Source organism: Halichoerus grypus, chromosome 9 (genome assembly GCF_964656455.1).
Source record: "Halichoerus grypus chromosome 9, mHalGry1.hap1.1, whole genome shotgun sequence".
NCBI classification, from domain to species: domain Eukaryota; kingdom Metazoa; phylum Chordata; class Mammalia; order Carnivora; family Phocidae; genus Halichoerus; species Halichoerus grypus.
In genome coordinates this window covers 53,462,150-53,479,487 of record NC_135720.1, presented here as the reverse complement: position 1 = coordinate 53,479,487, position 17,338 = coordinate 53,462,150, and the positions used below count along the sequence as shown (strand labels likewise).

Sequence of the window (17,338 nt, the reverse complement as noted above, 5' to 3'; positions counted from 1 at the left end):
TCTATGTTAGGAAGTTTCCTTCTTAGAAGAGCAAGCTGAAATTACAATGAATTTACTGAACCTAGCTTTCTCTCAGCTTTTAAGAAAAAATAATTTCTAATATGTGAATTTATAAATTCATGGACATACTCTTTCTAGTCAGAAGACTTTAAAAAAACTGTCTTACCTGTATAGCAAAAGTACCAACTCCACCTGAAGCACCCAGGATTAAAACACTGCAATGCAAAAGAAACTACAATTAATGAAAATATTAGGTCAACATAACTGGATAAATAAATAAGAGGTTTTCAACATGAGCTGGCTCAAAGATAAATAATCCCAAAAGCAAATAATCATTCATCTTCCTAAGATTATATTACACAAGGATTTTCATCTTAGGTTCACCAAGAATCTATAAATGCTTAAACATTCTATGAACTCTTTACCAAGAATACCAAATACCAAAAATACCAACATATTTTTTTTTTTTTTTAAGTCACGCAGACGGTTCTTGGTAACATCTGCCTTACAATTTTTCCAGGCTAAAATTACCATAGCTTTCTCTATAGGAGGGAGCTTTGGGATCCTTTTTTAGTGTGTTACAGTAGATTCAGTAGCTCTCTAAGAAAAATCACATTCCCGACCACATTCCTGCCAAAGTGGAATAAATGTCTTTTGTTCAGACATGTCCCGACAAGCTCATCAACTTTCATAAATGGAAATCAATCTTATCCTCAATTTGGCTTCCTGTTAAAGCAGATGAATCTGTCCTATCAGCACAAACAACCTTGGGCTCCAGGTTTTTACTACATCTGCTTACTGTAGCCTTCTTGTCCCTCTAGACCAAGGGTGTTCAGCTTGGAGTTTATGGATGAGCTGGGGTTGGGTGCATGGGGGTGTGAACCCTCTGAAATTGTGAACTGACTCTGGTAACATGCAAAATTTGGTGGGATTCTGCAGGCCTGCACTGGGGAGGAGAGGGATCTAGACTGATTTTCCCAAAAAAGTATGTGACCCGAAAGAGAATCACTAGTCAAGAATCACTGCTTTACGTATTCTTACATTTTCTTCTTCAATGAAGCTAGAGCACCAGAGAATTGCCTATTTGAACTGTTCAGTTTCAGGGCCCTAGAAAATCACTTGTATTGAACTGCACTTTGGTGTTATGCTACCCACCCAGAATGAGGGACATTATCAAAAGCGTTTAATGTTTGGTACCACATTAGCTAAGGAGATACTGTTGAGAGAATTCTTCATTTGCTTTCTAAGTATGCACAGAAAAACATTTTTCTAAAGACCACATGGTGGGAGTAGCTGAACTTCTATTTATCTGTTACTGTAAACTTCATAGCTGCTGGCTGTGGGTCCCCCTTTCCCCCCTTCCCTCCCTCTCTGCCCCCATCTCCTCAGCTCTGTACCTCAGTCACTCTACTCTAGCCACACCGGCCTCCCCTGCTGCTCCTGGAACGTGCGAGACAAGTCTTCCATGTCAGGGCCTTTTCAGAGGGACTCCCTGCTCCTCACATATCCTCAAGGCTCTCTCCCTCACTCTGTCTGCACTCCTCATCTTACCTTCGGTCCCATTTTATTGTCACTGATACCCTCTAACAGCCTATATCGTTTTACTGTTTTGGGGGTTTGGATTCCATGCCTCTCCCACCGCCCTTAACACGCCAGTCCTGGGTTCCCATCAGCTCAGTCCCAACCCAAAATGACTTCCTCTCTCTCAGCTCCAGTTTCGCCAAATATGTGGGTCCCTCTTTGATTTGGTGGCTAGAAAGTGCAGAGAATTTTGCCACCTATCTCTAGCAAGTGAACAGAACCTCGGGACATGCATTCGGTCTACAATCCTAACCCTCATTTCATTTTGTGTTCTTCTCTCCTACCCAAATCACACAGAAGGCTGTTCTTCACCCTTTAGATCTTAAAAATTACTACTAAAATTTCTGAGCCAGCTATTCCCTTTGAAATTAATACCACTAAATGTAATTAAAACAAGTCTCCTTGTAAATTGTGTTCCTTCCAGAAAAATTACTTTTAATTTTCGAAGAATTATAAATTGCATAGAATGGAAAAAATATAAAGATGAACTCCTCTAAAATCCTTCAATTCATACACTAATAGCTCGAGTACTTCTTAAGTGGGGAGGTAGAGGGTAGAAAGCATTAAAACTGCCTCACCCCCCATCTGGGTGGCTCAGTCGGTTAAGCATCTGCCTCCGGCTCAGGTCATGATCTCAGCGTCCTGGGATGGAGCCCTGTATAGGGCTCCACACTGAGTGGAGAGTCAACTGCTCCCTCTGCCCCTCCCCCTGTTCATGTTCTCTCTCTCTGCCTCCCTCCCTCCTCCCCCCTCCCTCAAATAAACAAAATCTTAAAAAAAAATTTAATTCATCCAGGAAATATTCTACTCTTATTCTGGCCCATTCCTATTTATAGAAATGTAACAAGTCAAGCACTCACTTAAATCCTTCACAATCTAATCTTTATCTCAACTCTGATGTCTCACCACTTTCTGAAAAGACCTCTCCATCTCAGTCACCCTAGCCCCCTCACTCTTATGCCCAAGTCTTGTGCACACTGGCCCATTCCTCAGACTCTCAGATGCCTTCGCTGCCTGCTGGATGTCTCTGGCCCTTAAAGCGAAGTCCCAGCTTTCCTGCACAACACCCCTAAGAGCACGCCAAACTGGGTATCAATGCCACACGTCTGGCATTTGCCAGGTTGTTAACTCTCATGCGTATACTTGCATCCCAAGCTATTCTGGAAGGCTTCGAGGGCAGAGACCTTAGGCCCAGGACTAGGCACACTACCCTGGATGTAGCAGATGGCTGATGTTTCTTAACAGTCATCCGAATCAGCATCATATGCTGCAATCAAGACAACAACTGCTACTAGCTCAAGTGAGGGAATCAGCCGGCTATTTGGAAGACTCATTAAAATTTCCTCCAATGAAGAAACACTTGAAATTCATGTCTCCTTCTCGCCCTGGGAAGGCCAGGATGAAGAGGATACCAAATATAATGGCTGCTTAAGGATTCAACTGCCAGATACATCTCCAACCTTATTGTTGTCAGTTCCTCACTTCCCCATAACTCTTGATCCAAAGCAGTCTTATTCCTCCAAATAAAAAAGCAAAAATGTTTCACAGTAGTGCTTGGCAGAAGGAATGGTTCTACAACAGTAGCTTCAGTTCCTGATGGCGCCACTTGATGGCGCCCCCAAGTGCAAAAGGGGCAAGGAGCAGGCCCATTGAAGTACCACATACAGTCAGTCAGCTTGTAAAGACCTGGAGACCCGTCCTTCTCTGGTCCTGCAAACTCCATGTTTTGTGCAGATTCAACCAGGGCCTGCACTCGTCTTCAAAGAAAGTCCCCAGAAAAGGACAGCAGGCAAAATGAATTTTCAAGCCAGCAAAAGGTGGGTTAGTCCTCCATGGTCTGAAGTCCTGTGGCTGAACTAACTATTCTTGTACTCTTCAAAGCCCTTCCAATACAAAGGGAAAACAGCGGCTGTTGCTTACCCCCAGTGGCCCTTCACTGAAGTGCTATACAGCAGAAATGCTTTCTACCCAGCTTGCTATAATGGTCACACTGTATATTCAGGCCTCATTGAAGCAGAAGTCTATTTGCTAGAGTGAAGAATATTGCTTATTGTATAGAGCAAGTGCCCAGGAAATACTCTATTTGGAAAAAAAAAAAAAAAAATCACTGTAATTCAAAATTGCCAAGCTTTTTAATCACGTTCCGCCCTTACTTCCTAAGTTCACATGTGGAGCTCTTTTTGAAATCAGTGGGGTTTGGACAGTAGCAGATATAAAAAATATGGGAGAAAGTGTGAATAATTATTACACTGCTTATGCATTTTGAAGCCTTACAATTTGATTTTCTCTGTCACTTCTGCCCAATCTCTCAATTCTGCCTAAACATACGTTAAGGTACTAACTCAGTGGTGGCTTCTCTTCCATGACTGAGTCATTTTTCACTTAGTATTTGGGCACCTAAGTCCCTCTACAATCACACTGTCAGTATTCCAGCTGTAAGAGGCAAGGCATCAACACCCTGACTGCCTTGCAAAAAAAAAAAAAAAAATACATATGAAACCTACTACCAAACAGCTTGAGATCCAGAAGTGAGGAATAAGCTTTCAAATGTCTAGATCCTGGCCTAGCCCCAGAAAGCAGAATGCCAGGGCTGGATATCTAGAGACCTGGGTTCTAGTCCCAACTCTCTCACTAACTGAATCTGCAGACCTCATATTCATCTCCTATGAAATGAGGATCACCCTAGGAGTCAGTATAAAAGAAAACTTGGCATTTTCAATCTTATTTAAGCTTATACATACTTCCCGGTCCTTCTAACATAGAAGTATATGACCTTCATGATTCCCCCCAGACCATGTACTTGTGGGAGGAAAAAAGCCACATTGCAAGATTAGATTACCCTCTATTTAAAGTCCTAATGGAAGGGGCGCCTGGGGGGCTCAGTCGGTTAAGCATCTGCCTTCAGCTCAGGTCATGATCTCATGTCCTGAGATTGAACCGAGTCTGCTCCCTGCTCAGCCGGGAGTCTGCTTCTCCCTCTCCCTCTGTCTCTCCCCTGACTTGTGCACTCTCTCTCAAATAAATAAATAAAAATCTTAAAAAAAAAAAGTCCTAATGGCTCAGAAACAAAGATGAGTTAAATATGGCTAACTCTTCCATAAGTAGAAACAAATGGTCTTTAAAAACTAAGGATGATGCTGAAAATACGTAATTTCATTTTTTAATTTCTCATACTACTTTTAAATTTGGAAAAAAAAGGGGGGGGTGAAAGATAGCAAAATATAATATGCTAAGTTTACTCCCTAAAGTTGAGTGAGAAACTTAATCTGAACAAGTAGAAGAGAACTACAAAACAAATCAACTACACTCGGCCGAGATAGCCTGGATTTGTATCCCCTTCTAAGCCTCTGTAATTCATGTAGACATTCCCCAATTTGCAGAAGAGTTCATGTGTGAATTAGTTGTTTGGAACTTTAAACACATTTTCCCATGAAAACAAAGCTATTTATATATGTTGGCTCACTGCCCAGGGTAGCCATTTACTAAGATTTAGTTAACCCATAATGGACCAAGAACCTCATACACAGTATAACAACGATGCTGTGGGAAACGAAATTCAGAATTTTAACCAGGAGTACTGGGAACACATCTCCCTGAACAGGACAAGCAGTGGGAACCATACCAAATCACCAGTTCCTTCAATCTGGTGTAGAACAGAGAGAAGAAAAGAAGACAGAAGGAAGGAATGTTTATGATGGCAATAACAGGAGGGATAAGAGAGAGAAGGAGCATAGTCAGATTTACCATGGAGCTGACAGGGTTCAGCACACACCACCCCAAAATATGGCACCTTGGCATACTGAATATTTTAAGCTAAAGGAAGTTAAACAGCATGTACAGGAAGGACTCCCTGACCTTCTTCCCTGAAGCAGGTCATAAGACCCTCAGGTGAGAGGTGTGCTCCTATACCTAGAGGACAGGGACATCCGCATCTCCAAGACAGAAGGGTACAGCCAGGAATCCGAACGAACAGGCCTTGCTAAATTTCCCAGTTGACTATGCTTAGCTCATACCTTCTGATCACTTTTTTTTTTTTTTTTTGGAAGACTCTTCACTCTTCATCAAAAATAGCATAAAAACACTCAGGCTTAACCACTTCTTTAGATCCTCATTTCCTCATGAGGGTCTCCCATCACATAAAACTCGTATTAAGGGAGTGGGGTGGCTCAGTCTTTAAGCGCCTGCCTTCAGCCCAGGTCATGGTCCCAGGGTCCTGGGATCGAGCCCCGCATCAGGCTCCCTGCTCCACGGGAAGCCTGCTTCTTCCTCTCCCACTCTCCCTGCTTGTGTTCCCTCTCTCGCTGTGTCTCTCTCTGTCAAATAAATAAATAAAATCTTAAAAAAAAAAAAAACTCGTATTAAGTAAATTTGTGTGCTTTTGCCTTTTTAATCTGTCTTTTGTTACAGGGGATCCAGGCAAGAACTTAGAAGAGTAGAGGAAAACCATATTTTCCTTCCAATGAAGCATAAGCTCCAAGCCCTTTACTTACACAAGACCCTGAGACGAGCCCTAGCAAAATACTTGTGTGAACATAGATTTTTGTAAAATTTGCAAAAGATATGCTAATGAAGGATGGCAGAATATGCTGCCCCAAAATATACCACTTTGGCATAAGGATTATTTTAAACTGAAGGCAGCTAAGAAGAAGCAGATACAAGAAAGCGCTCTGCCCTTCCTCTGTAGCCTAAAGCAGGACATAAATTGATAAAGGTGTACCTCCTCTCCTAGCTACCAAGAAGGACAAAGGTTAATCCCCAGAGATAACATTAGACCCTTATCAGTGGAAAGGACACCAACTTAAATCTGTATAACAAATTTTACCATGCATTTCCTGGTAACCTCTTCACAACTGGCCTTCCCTACCTGTTTCTCCTCTTTTGTCTTTAGCTAAAGATTTTAGCCTGAACTCTACGCTACCCATATGAGTGCATTTTCCCCAGGTATCTCATACACCTGATGTATTCATGTTAATAAACTTCCGTTTGTTTTTCTCGTTAATCTTTTATTACAGAGGTCTCGGTGGAGAATTCAGAAAGGGAAAATGATTTTTCCTTCTCTATTAACCACAATCAGTTAAAATTTCTGTCTCTTTCCATTTCTACACCCTCCATTATGCTTCCCCTCACGACAAGTAACACCCGATTTGGTGGGAGGGAAGCGGATTTGGAAATACAAATGCTTTGGGTTTAGTGGATAATACTGATGGGGTTCATAGTCCTTTCTGAGTAGAGTTAAGTTATTGCAGGCTGTCCTGGCTTAAGATTCCAGGAATATTCCTACTTCCCACTAAGTTGACACAACAAAGCATCAAGAAATTATTGTCTTACTAGGATAAGACCAAGTATCATGGTACCTAGCACTAGATTATACAAGTAGTGAAGGAGGAAAATGGTTAAACAAGGTTTGAGATATACAGAACCAGAAGCTCGTCTGTAGAAAATTCTTCCAATTATGAGGCCTGTAAAAACTTACAATATGCCACTAATAAAGTTAATTCGTAGATCAGGACCCACAAAATGGAGGCCACCGCAGTGGCCTGGCCCACGCCATAAATCTAAACCCAAGTCGGTCTACATTTACAAAGAATGCATCACTGTCAAGGAAACCTAACACCAATCACAATCCTCCAGCTCAGCTTTAGCTAGCTTGCCTTACCCTAGAAAACACGCCCTGCTAGCCTTATAAGGAAATCACTGACCTCCTAGGCAATCATGCCATTTCTGTGCTGCCTCTTCTAACGCCCTATAAAACTCACTCTTGTCCCAACTCCCTCAGGAAGGGTGTTTCATGCCTGTGAGGTACTGTGCTCTGCAATCTATGCGTGCTTTTCCCTCAAGTAAAGGATAAATGCGTCAGTACGTATTATTTTTGTCATCTGACACCACCACAGGGAAGACCTCAACCACAAACTAGTAAATGAGGGTTGTCAATTAAAATGCAAAAGTATTTTAGGCCTATTCACTGCAGAAGAAAACCTGAAATGCCTTGAAATCTTACAGCCCCCATATTAAAGGAACTTGGAAGACATTTCTCCCCCCCCCCCCCCCCCCCCCCCCCCCCCCGGTTTGACAGCCTTCCTAAATTTTACGGGACACGAACAAGGACTTGCGCTGCGGAGGGGCAGGCAGCAGAGTTTGGAAACAGTGTCAGGTTTTGGCTGAAGGGAAATGCCAGTTAATGGACGTTAGCAATCCAGAGGAGGACTCGGCGTGGCAGGCAGGCAGTCTTGTCTTGCACCAGTAGAGTTTAAAATACAAAGGGGACGTCTAACTGAAACTCAGCAGAGAGGCTAGGGTAAGAAACAGATCTGCGAACTACCATAATAGGAACAGAAGCTGGGAGCAGGTGAGAGACCTCTGGGAGACAGAGAGCCGTGATGGAGTGGACACAGGGGGAATGCAACAGTTAAGGGTTGGAGAAAGAGAGGGTCCTCGAAAAATTAGAAGAGGTGTTCAAAAAGGCAGGAAAACTAAAGGAGTCTGGTATCCTGAAACCATGGAAAAAGTGAGTCTTAAGTAAGTGGCCAGCAGTGCCATATACTTCAGAGAGGTGAAATGCTAAGAAGAACTGAAAAAGATCACAAGGTTGGCCACTTAGTCAGCTATGATTGGGGGTGGGGGGGGACACGACACGACACAGCTGCGGCTCACTGGCAAGGCTGGAGGCTAAGTTACAGCGCCCCGAAGAGCAGAGGGCTTTTGAGCTTCACAAGATGGTACCCTAGTCACCCAGAAAGCGTATCTGTAAACCACAAAGTGCCAGGAAAGAGTTTCCTACTATTCCTACTGAGCCCTCCTGGGGCCCCAGCAAAATAGGTCCAGAAGCGAGGCAAGACTCATTTGCATCACACTGGCCAGAGCCTCCACCCTCCCTCTCCTCTTCCTCCTGGCCACACGATTTTCTCCCAGCAAGTAAACTCCTGAGGCTTCTTTCTTCTTCCCCTTACCCCTCTAACCGTAAGTCAAGTGCAAACGAAAACCTGAAGTCCACAGGGGCGGTGGGAGCGGAGAGTGCGGGGAAACAGGTGGGTGGTGGGGTGCAGAACAGGCAGAAGGCATCTGAAGGAAGGAAGCTGTATTATAATTACCATGTAAGCACAGTGGTTGGGGGAGGGCGGTAAACCCAATAGTTTCAAGTTGGAGCCTGTCTAATTCTTTAACAGAATTAATCAGACACCCAATTTATAATTACATGACAAAATTTTACTGTCATAAAGGCTAACCTCAAATAAGAAACAGTAAAAAGCATTTCTAAATTCACTGCATTGAGTTTCAAGTATACACAATTTAAAAGTGAAATTTATTTTGTGGAAGAGGAATGGTTCAATTTCTAACACCTTCTAATACTTCTGTCAAACAGAGTAAAGTACAACTTTCCCAGTAAAAGATGAATTTCAGGTAGATCATGAAATATTCAAGATGTACCATGACACTACCAATAAATATAACCATCAGACTAAACTGCTTTCAAAAAATATCTGGTGTAACCAATTTTTAAAAACATCTCTATCATCTTGAGAGCCCTAGGTTATCTATGTTTTCCAACTTAATAAATCATGAAGAAACTATGGATGGGCTGGTAAGAAAACAATCATTGCATCTGACATTTTCTAGTGATATCAAAGTGTGGGCACAAATGACATATTATGTGACATCAATATTAAACTATCACCTTGGTTAACGGATGCTCAGTTATTGCAGAAATACAATTATATAACAAAAAGGGAAAAAGTAAACACACTGAACCCTTACCTTAGAAAGCTTTGTTTTAATTTGAAAAAGCTGTTTGTTATAGAGAAATCCTGTAAAATCTTCCACGGTGCTGATGGGTGTTTTTGTTTTGTTTTGTTTTGTTTGAAATAACTAGTTAGAAAAATAGACTATTAGCCCTTGTTAACAAACACTGACCTGCTTTATTGCAGACTAAAACATGCCTTAATGTCAACAGCTGATAGAAAATAATTATGTCTTAGAGAAACCAAAATACGCTCCACCATTCACCATGAATAGTCAAACTGAAAAAAGCCACTTTGGACACTGGAACCTCTGAGTTTATGTATAATAAAATCCCACTTTAGTCATAATTTCTTCATGTAAAAATTTTTTTATAGTAGTTTAAGGTGCTCACACCTCTCATTTGATTCCCACAAATAAGGAATTGGGAGAGGTAGACCATTATTACCACTCGTGTGTAATAACCTCAGGAAACAGATTTCCTAGAGCACTGCGGGCCAAAGCTCTCGCTTCCACTTGGAACAAAGGCATCCTACAGGTCAGGTGAGAATGCAGGAGCCTCAGGATCCGAGCTAGTGAGGCTCTTTACAATGGATTTCACTCCAGTTTGGTTAATATGTGGCTAAATCAATGAACACCCCCAACTCAATACACCATGTAATCACCTTATAGAGTAGAAGCTTTCCACTTCTCAAAGCTCCCCTAACAACCGCCACTATCTTCCACGCAGTACCCTGGAGGAAACTGCACGGAGACCAGAAATGACACGCCCAAGTCACCTGATGAGTCAGCAGCAGAGTAGAGAATAGGACCGCGGGTTCTATTTCCTCAGTTCTAAGCATTTATTGCTCAAACAGAAGATAACACAGTACCAAAGAATTACCCACAAGACCAACAGTAAAATGGGGGCACAGATTCATGTATCTGAGAAAAGACAACTAGGGTGATTTCTAAATTGTTTTCTTCTAGGTACTAAAAACAAATATGCCTGGAGAGCCCTGCCTGGCAAAAGGAATGAGAGTTCTCTAACCATAGCACATGGATGGTCATGCAGGCATGAAAAGTCTAATGTTTTGGTTTTTTTTTTTAAGATTTTATTTATTTGACAGAGAGAGACTCAGAGAGAGAGGGAACACAAGCAGAGGGAGTGGGAGAGGGAGAAGCAGGCTTCCTGCCGAGCAGGGAGCCCGATGTGGGACTCGATCCCAGGACCCTGGGACCATGACCTGAGCCTGTACACCTTTCAAGGCAGACGCTTAACGACTGAGCCACCCAGGCGCCCCGAAAAGTCTAATGTTTTTAAGGAAAAAAAACAATAAAGCATCAATGTCAATGCAGAGCCTACAGTAATAATAAAGGCCTAAAACCCTGAATTTTGCAAGGTTATTAACGAAGACAGACCATTAGAAAAAGCTATGTGGCCAGACTAATTTAATTTAAACAAAGTAGTTGACCTAAACCATAACTTCAAAAGCTTAAAAAATAAACAGGGTTGACCTTTAGAATAAATATTTGCCTTGAATTCTACAATAAAGGGTAGCAGCTCATTAGATGAATCATCTTCACACTGCTTTCAGAAATACAGCTATTAAGCTTTCATTAAATTCAAGCCTTTATAGCCCAACACATTAAATGTAAAGTGTAAGGTTTCACAACAGTATAGTTATTTGACCTGCGCTAATTCATAGTAATCAAAAAACTCGTTTTATTAAAAGTTGACCTATAGATCGCTCTCCTTTATCACAATCATTAAGGGGTTCTTAGTACCTTGCCAAAAAATAAAATCAGTTTTCCCTATCATACCAACTTTCTAAAACATGAAGAATACAGTCTCACTGTTAATAAGAGTAGCCACCGTTGATAGAGTGCTTCCATGGGCCACAGCCTGTGCCACTAGTTTTACTTGTGTTTTCTCATTTCACCCTTAAAACTCAGAGAAGTGACTGAGGTGGGCCCCCCAGCTAGAGAGCAGCAGAATCTGGATATGGACTCAAGCACACTTAGGACATTCCTACTCCCTGTGCTGTTGCTAACTCAAACAGTAAAGACCTTGAAGCACAAGAACTGACCTAAAGGATGCCAAGCATTAAGCCTAAGAGAACTCCAGAATATTCATCAGTGTTTTGCAGTCCCTTTATATCTGGTCTTCACAGAAATCTGCAAGTCAGAGAGCAAATCCTAGCAGAGGTAGGGGGGAAAAAAAGAAAAAACACCTGTACCTTGACATCATTCCTTAGCAAATGTATAAGGTGATGCTTAAACCTTTTCAAGAATCTAATCAAAGCGAGGCGCCTGGGTGGCTTAGTTGGTTAAGCGACTGCCTTAGGCTCAGGTCATGATCCTGGAGTCCTGGGATCGAGTCCCGCATCGGGCTCCCTGCTCAGTGGGGGGTCTGCTTCTCCCTCTGACCCTCTTCCCTCTCGTGCTCTCTGTCTCTCATTCTCTCTCAAATAAATAAATAAAATCTTTAAAAAAAAAAAAGAATCTAATCAAAGCTATGGATCTTCTTTGTAGAAATTTACATAAAAATTTGCATTATTTTACGAAGTTCAGATTCCCGAAGTTCGCCTACATGTTTCCATTTAAAAATTCCCATTTGCTGGGCACCTGGGTGGCTCAGTTGGTTAAGCAACTGCCTTCGGCTCAGGTCATGGTCCTGGAGTCCCGGGATCGAGTCCCACATCAGGCTCCCTGCTCAGCAGGGAGTCTGCTTCTCCCTCTGACCCTCCTCCCTCTCATGCTCTCTGTCTCTCATTCTCTCTCTCTCAAATAAATAAATAAAATCTTTAAAAAAAAAATAAAAAATAAAAATAAAAATTCCCATTTGCTTGGGCTAAGAATCAACACAATGAGGTTAAGAAAGTACAAACTGGGGGCATTTGGATGGCTCAGCTGGTTAAGCATCCGACCCTTGGTTTCGGCTCAGGTCATGATCTCCAGGTTGTGAGATCGAGCCCCACGTCAGGCTCCATGCTCAGTGTACAGTCTGCTTGAAAATGCTCTCTCCCCCTCTTCCTCTGCTCCGCGCCCCCCCCCAACCGCCAGCTCAGGCACTCTCTCTAAGATAAATAAATCTTTAAAAAGAAAAAAAAGAAGTACAAACTGACACAAATAAGAGTTTTTTTGGAGATTGTTTTAAACGTTACCACAACTCTGCTCATGCAAGTGATCTGATCTGAATTTTAATACTCTTCTCACAAATCTGCTGCAAAGAAAGACCTTACAACAGAAGGAAAGAAGGGAGGTTTAGATGACACAGTTGATACTTACCGTTTTCCTGGGCAATTCTTGTCATTCAGGCCGCCAACCTTGTTTATGGCAGACCAGGCTGTGAGAGCCACATAAGGCAGAGAGGCAGCTTGAGTATGAGTGAGTGATTTAGGCTTGAGAGAGACCTAAATTTGAAGACAACAGTTAAAATAAGCAATGACGTGCAAACCTATGAACACAATTAAGTATATTTATCTGCATTGGAATCCAACTACTTTCATAGATATGTCTATAACATTCTGCCAGGTTCACTGTTTACTGCATACCCTACTCCAGGATTATCCCTAAGGAATATTCTCCTAATGACTCAACCTGCCTCAAAGAGGTTCAGTAATATTTTATAGGCTACATTATCAGATAAAGCTGCTTAATTCTTCATAAGAAGACCACATTTGATAATCCCATTAGTTCTGACTATACCCAGAAATAAATCCAAGTAAACCTTGAGCCCTCATAAACACATCCTAATTTGTTTTTGAGATCAGCTGCTTCCTTTACTCCCATTTAGTGGAAGATAATCTTTCCAGATTTTCTCTAATCTCAATAATACCCCTTTTTCCCTTCCTGCCCTCCCCTCTATAGCCAATTTCCTCAATGTTAACCCCTTTCTCTTTATTCAAATTGTCAGGCCACCTGACTGTATTTGATTAGACTGTTTTTAAAGTTATTTGAAAAAGCCTGATACTCCCATGCTTCTGTTGATGATTAACCGGTATGCTCCATTTGGTATATTTGGTTTCAACTGCTTATTCTGGGTAAAACTGAGAAACACAGCAGGGTTTCTAGATCTCACTCCAAATCCCTGCTCCGTGAGACAAAGAGCCGCTTTGGCAGGCAGTGTTACTAAAGGACATCAAATACTTTTTTTACTCTTTCAAAAGTTCCTATTCTGTATCTTAGTTCTTTCAAAACTACCCATAAAACACAAACCTGATGTGAAAAGCAACCAGTTATTTCAGAGATATTTGTCAGTCTTTGTTTATACTTTCTAATGGCATTTCAGCACGGAGCTGGGGAGTTACCTCATTCCCGCTGACTACAACAAACTCTGACAGGGTGCCTTGTTTCCAGGGAGGAACTGCAGCCCAGACCTGAAACACACAGCTTCGTTAGAAACATTTTCTGACCAAAGCTCAGCATGAGGGCTTTCCCCGATACAGACCCCACCCTGTGAAAAAGCACAAGTCAGCAACAGGCCAAGCAAGAGTTATTTTCACATAACATAAATGTAGTACTTAGTATGATTCTGAATTTATCAAGTCAAACCACACTGGAAGCAGATGCTAATAAATCCTACGGTATTTAAGGACTACTTAGAGTACCAGTAAGAGCACAGTCTCTGGGGCTTGAATACTGGCTCTAGCACTTCCTTTACAGCTGGGCTTCCTCATCGTGTAAACTGTGCCTAACTGTACTTACTTCGTTAAGGATTAAATGTGTTATTTTATGAAAAGCAACTAGAACAGTGTTAACTATTATTATGAGCTCAACTTTAATTTCTTGGTATAAAAGTTCAAAGTGACAAGTGACAGGTGATTATACCAAACTTTAGCTATTTTAAAACCATCTAACCCAAAAGGTAGAAATTGTCATTTAAAGACTTCAAGGAGAAAAAAAAAAAAGTTGTTCCAATCCTACATATTTTAAAGTCTTCCAGTTCTTAAGCACTGGATTTAGAAAGCTCAAGTACAGTCAAGCTCTTTTGGAATTGTTTGTGAAAAATGTAACAACAGAACCAAGAAAATGAGGGTTCTACCCAAAGCTCAGTCAGTATACTTGTTGAAGAAAAAAAAAGGTCAAGGATACAGAAATACTTCCAAAAGAAGCAAAATGAAATCCACATATTTAGAAAAGGAGTTAACTCACCTCATCTCCCGGCTTGAAGTACCTCACATCGAGTCCACATTCCATCACCACACCAGAGACATCCCGACCCAGAGTCAGGGGAAATTCTTCTCCTTTGGTTTTAATATGTAAAGGATCACGTTTCATATTTAAAGCCGTAGCTCCATAACCACCTGTGAAATACAATTTATCGGTTTCCTCCAAAAGAATGAAATGATTTAAAAACCACTAGAGTTACATGCCAGATTCTAGATCCTCAAGATGTAGATTATAAAATAATCAACCTCACAATTTTTATCATCGCACTCGAAGGCACAAAAACAAGGAATGTTGTTCTTTCCAAAGAAAATTACTTGCAAAGTTATAACCACTCGTTCATCTAAAGCTACCATTGCGCAAATGGCCTTCAGAACTTTTGGTATTTCCTTTTATAGTTTTACTTTATTCTCTGAAAATGGTTTCCTTTATTAATTCATGAACTTGTTAAACAAAATCATTTGGTGCCAAGTCTAGTGAAGAAGATAAATGTTTGAGAGGGAGACACACCATAAGGTTTGTCTTAATGTCAGGAAACAAACTGAAGGTTGCTGGAGTGGAGGGGGGTGGGAGGGATGGGGTGGCTGGGTGATGGACATTGGGGAGGGTACGTGCTATGGTGAGTACTGTGAATTGTGTAAGACTGATGAATCACAGACCTGTACCCCTGAAACACATAATACATTATATGTTAATTTAAAAAATTTTTTTAAAAAAGATAAATGTTAAAGCTGTTTGAAGTTAACAAATAGTATCAAATACTGTATCCATGCCTAACCTTGGTCTAGGGATAATGTTCCCCACATACCCAAAAATGCTTTTTTTGGGGGGCACCTCTAAAATAAGTGCATAGATTCATGAGTGGGGGGAAAAAAAAGTTTGACTACCTCTATTCTGATGGATAATAAAGCAGTTAATTTGACTTATATCTTTATTTTTTAAATTTTACATAAATATCAGCTAAATAGAGCTGAAAACATTCTAATCATAACTTTTGTTTCAAATAAACTGGCTATCTACAATAACCTAGTTTATTACAAGCTTCAACATATAAAATGACTTTTCTAAGACACAAAATTATCTGTTATAGCCTCTTCCGCTTGACATTTCTCTGAGAACAGAGAAATGAGCTAGGTGAGGCTCTCCAAGATAAGCACTCTTTCCACTTTTTCCACCTTTCTTGTGTCATGTACCACAATTTATGCTCCGAAGTCACTAACCCACTCTGTGAGTTTCCCCTTTCCCCCCACCCACCCGCAGAGGTGGCACATTAGATCATAAGGATGAGGAGAAACCAGCAAAGGAGACTGAGAAGGCCTGACCAGTGCAGAGGGGTGCTGAAGGCCATGGGAAGAGGGTCATTTCAAGAAGTCAAATGCTGAGGAGGCTGGGTGGCTCAGTCCGTGGCTCTTGGTTTCCACTCATCCTGATCTCAGGGTGGTGAGATCAAGCCCGCCCTGGTCTCTGCACTCAGCAGGGAGTCTGCGTGAGATTCTCTCCCCCTCTCCCTCTGCCCCCTACACCTGCTCATGGGCTCTCTAAAAATAAATAAACCTTAAAAAAAAAAAAAAAGTCAAATGCTGAGAGGTAAAACAGTTTTTCAGATAAAGTCAAAAGATGCCATACATTTTTTAAAAAACCAAACCAAACAGCTGATCCAGCAACACAGAGGTCTTCGGTGACCTTGACGGCAGTTGCTGTGGCCTGGAGTGCTCGAAAGAGAACGGGGAAGGGAGGAACTGGAGACCCGAGACGATTCAACTTTCTCAAGTAGATTTCCCTATGAAGGGGAGCACGGAAATGAAACAGTGACTGGAGGGGCACAGGTGAGAGGGAGAGAGGATTTTTGAGTGTTTTTTTTTCCTCCTCTTTAAGAGGGGAGAAATAACATCAAGTTTGTGTGCTAATCAGAATGATCCCGTAGAAAGGGAAAGACTGATGATACAGAAAAGAATTTCTGAAACAGTGCTTCTGAGTTGAGTAAAGGGGATGGAATCAGGAACCCACGTGGAGGGTTGGCCTTAGACAGGAACAAGGAGGTTAATCCATATAGCAGGAGGGAAAGGTAGAGGATACAGGGGGAGAGGACAGGTGGGTGGCTTGCAGTTGTTGTTTTTCTAATTAATAAAAAAAATCAAGATGCGTAGGAGAGAGTGTTTGAAAAGTTGGGATAGTCCCAGAAAAATCTAAGCTGATGGCCATCATGCCAATATTACATATTTGCCATCTGGCTAGTTAGGAGTGCACCCCCCCATCAGGGGAAAAAACAACTTCACATGTAATACTCACGGAAGTCACGTTTCACTTTTCCTGTCTTACATTCCTTTTCCATAACTAAAACACAATTAAACAATTACTCACTGAAATTCCTATGTGGTATGAGCAACAAAAGCGGGTATTTAGCCATGTCAGAGTGTAGCTACGGCTTCAGAGCTACAAAAAAGGCTTCAGTCCTTTCTGAGGTACAGAGCCCGCAGGACAAGGTTGCTCAAGTTTTCTTGGTCAACAGAGTAGCCCTGCCTCACTCACCTTTGGTACTAGCCCAACAAGCCGCAAATCCAGAACGCAGCTGGTAGTGAGCGAGAACCTGCTTGGGGACACAAATAAATGGGGGCCCTTAGGAGCTTCATCCCATTGTTAGAGGTTGCCAGTTTAACTGACTCAGAGTTGGGATGATTTGGAAAATCCTAAGGTCATCAATTTCAGACTTTAATCCCATCTAAAGAAATCAGTGATTGTTGGTATGATGCTGTTGGCTATATATTTTTTTTCTATTTTAAGATTATTCATTTAGCCATTTACATGATTTATGATTTTATGTCCAATAACAGTGGCTACCTCCAGAAAAACAGCCTGGCTTCATAGGTCCTTG

At 41.6% G+C, this 17,338-nt stretch overlaps 1 protein-coding gene across 2 annotated transcripts in view; it reads right to left on the bottom strand.

Moving 5' to 3' along the window:
- RTN4IP1 (reticulon 4 interacting protein 1) overlaps positions 1 to 17,338 on the bottom strand; it is a 43,498-nt gene that overhangs the window by 22,564 nt on the left and 3,596 nt on the right. For both annotated transcript variants that reach the window (XM_078054927.1, XM_036109659.2), the window contains exons 2-5: positions 14,452 to 14,603; positions 13,608 to 13,676; positions 12,586 to 12,710; positions 167 to 215 (exon numbers count right to left, since the gene is read on the bottom strand). In XM_078054927.1, coding sequence (XP_077911053.1) covers positions 167 to 215; positions 12,586 to 12,710; positions 13,608 to 13,676; positions 14,452 to 14,603 — 395 coding nt within the window. The remainder of the gene's footprint in view (positions 1 to 166; positions 216 to 12,585; positions 12,711 to 13,607; positions 13,677 to 14,451; positions 14,604 to 17,338) is intronic.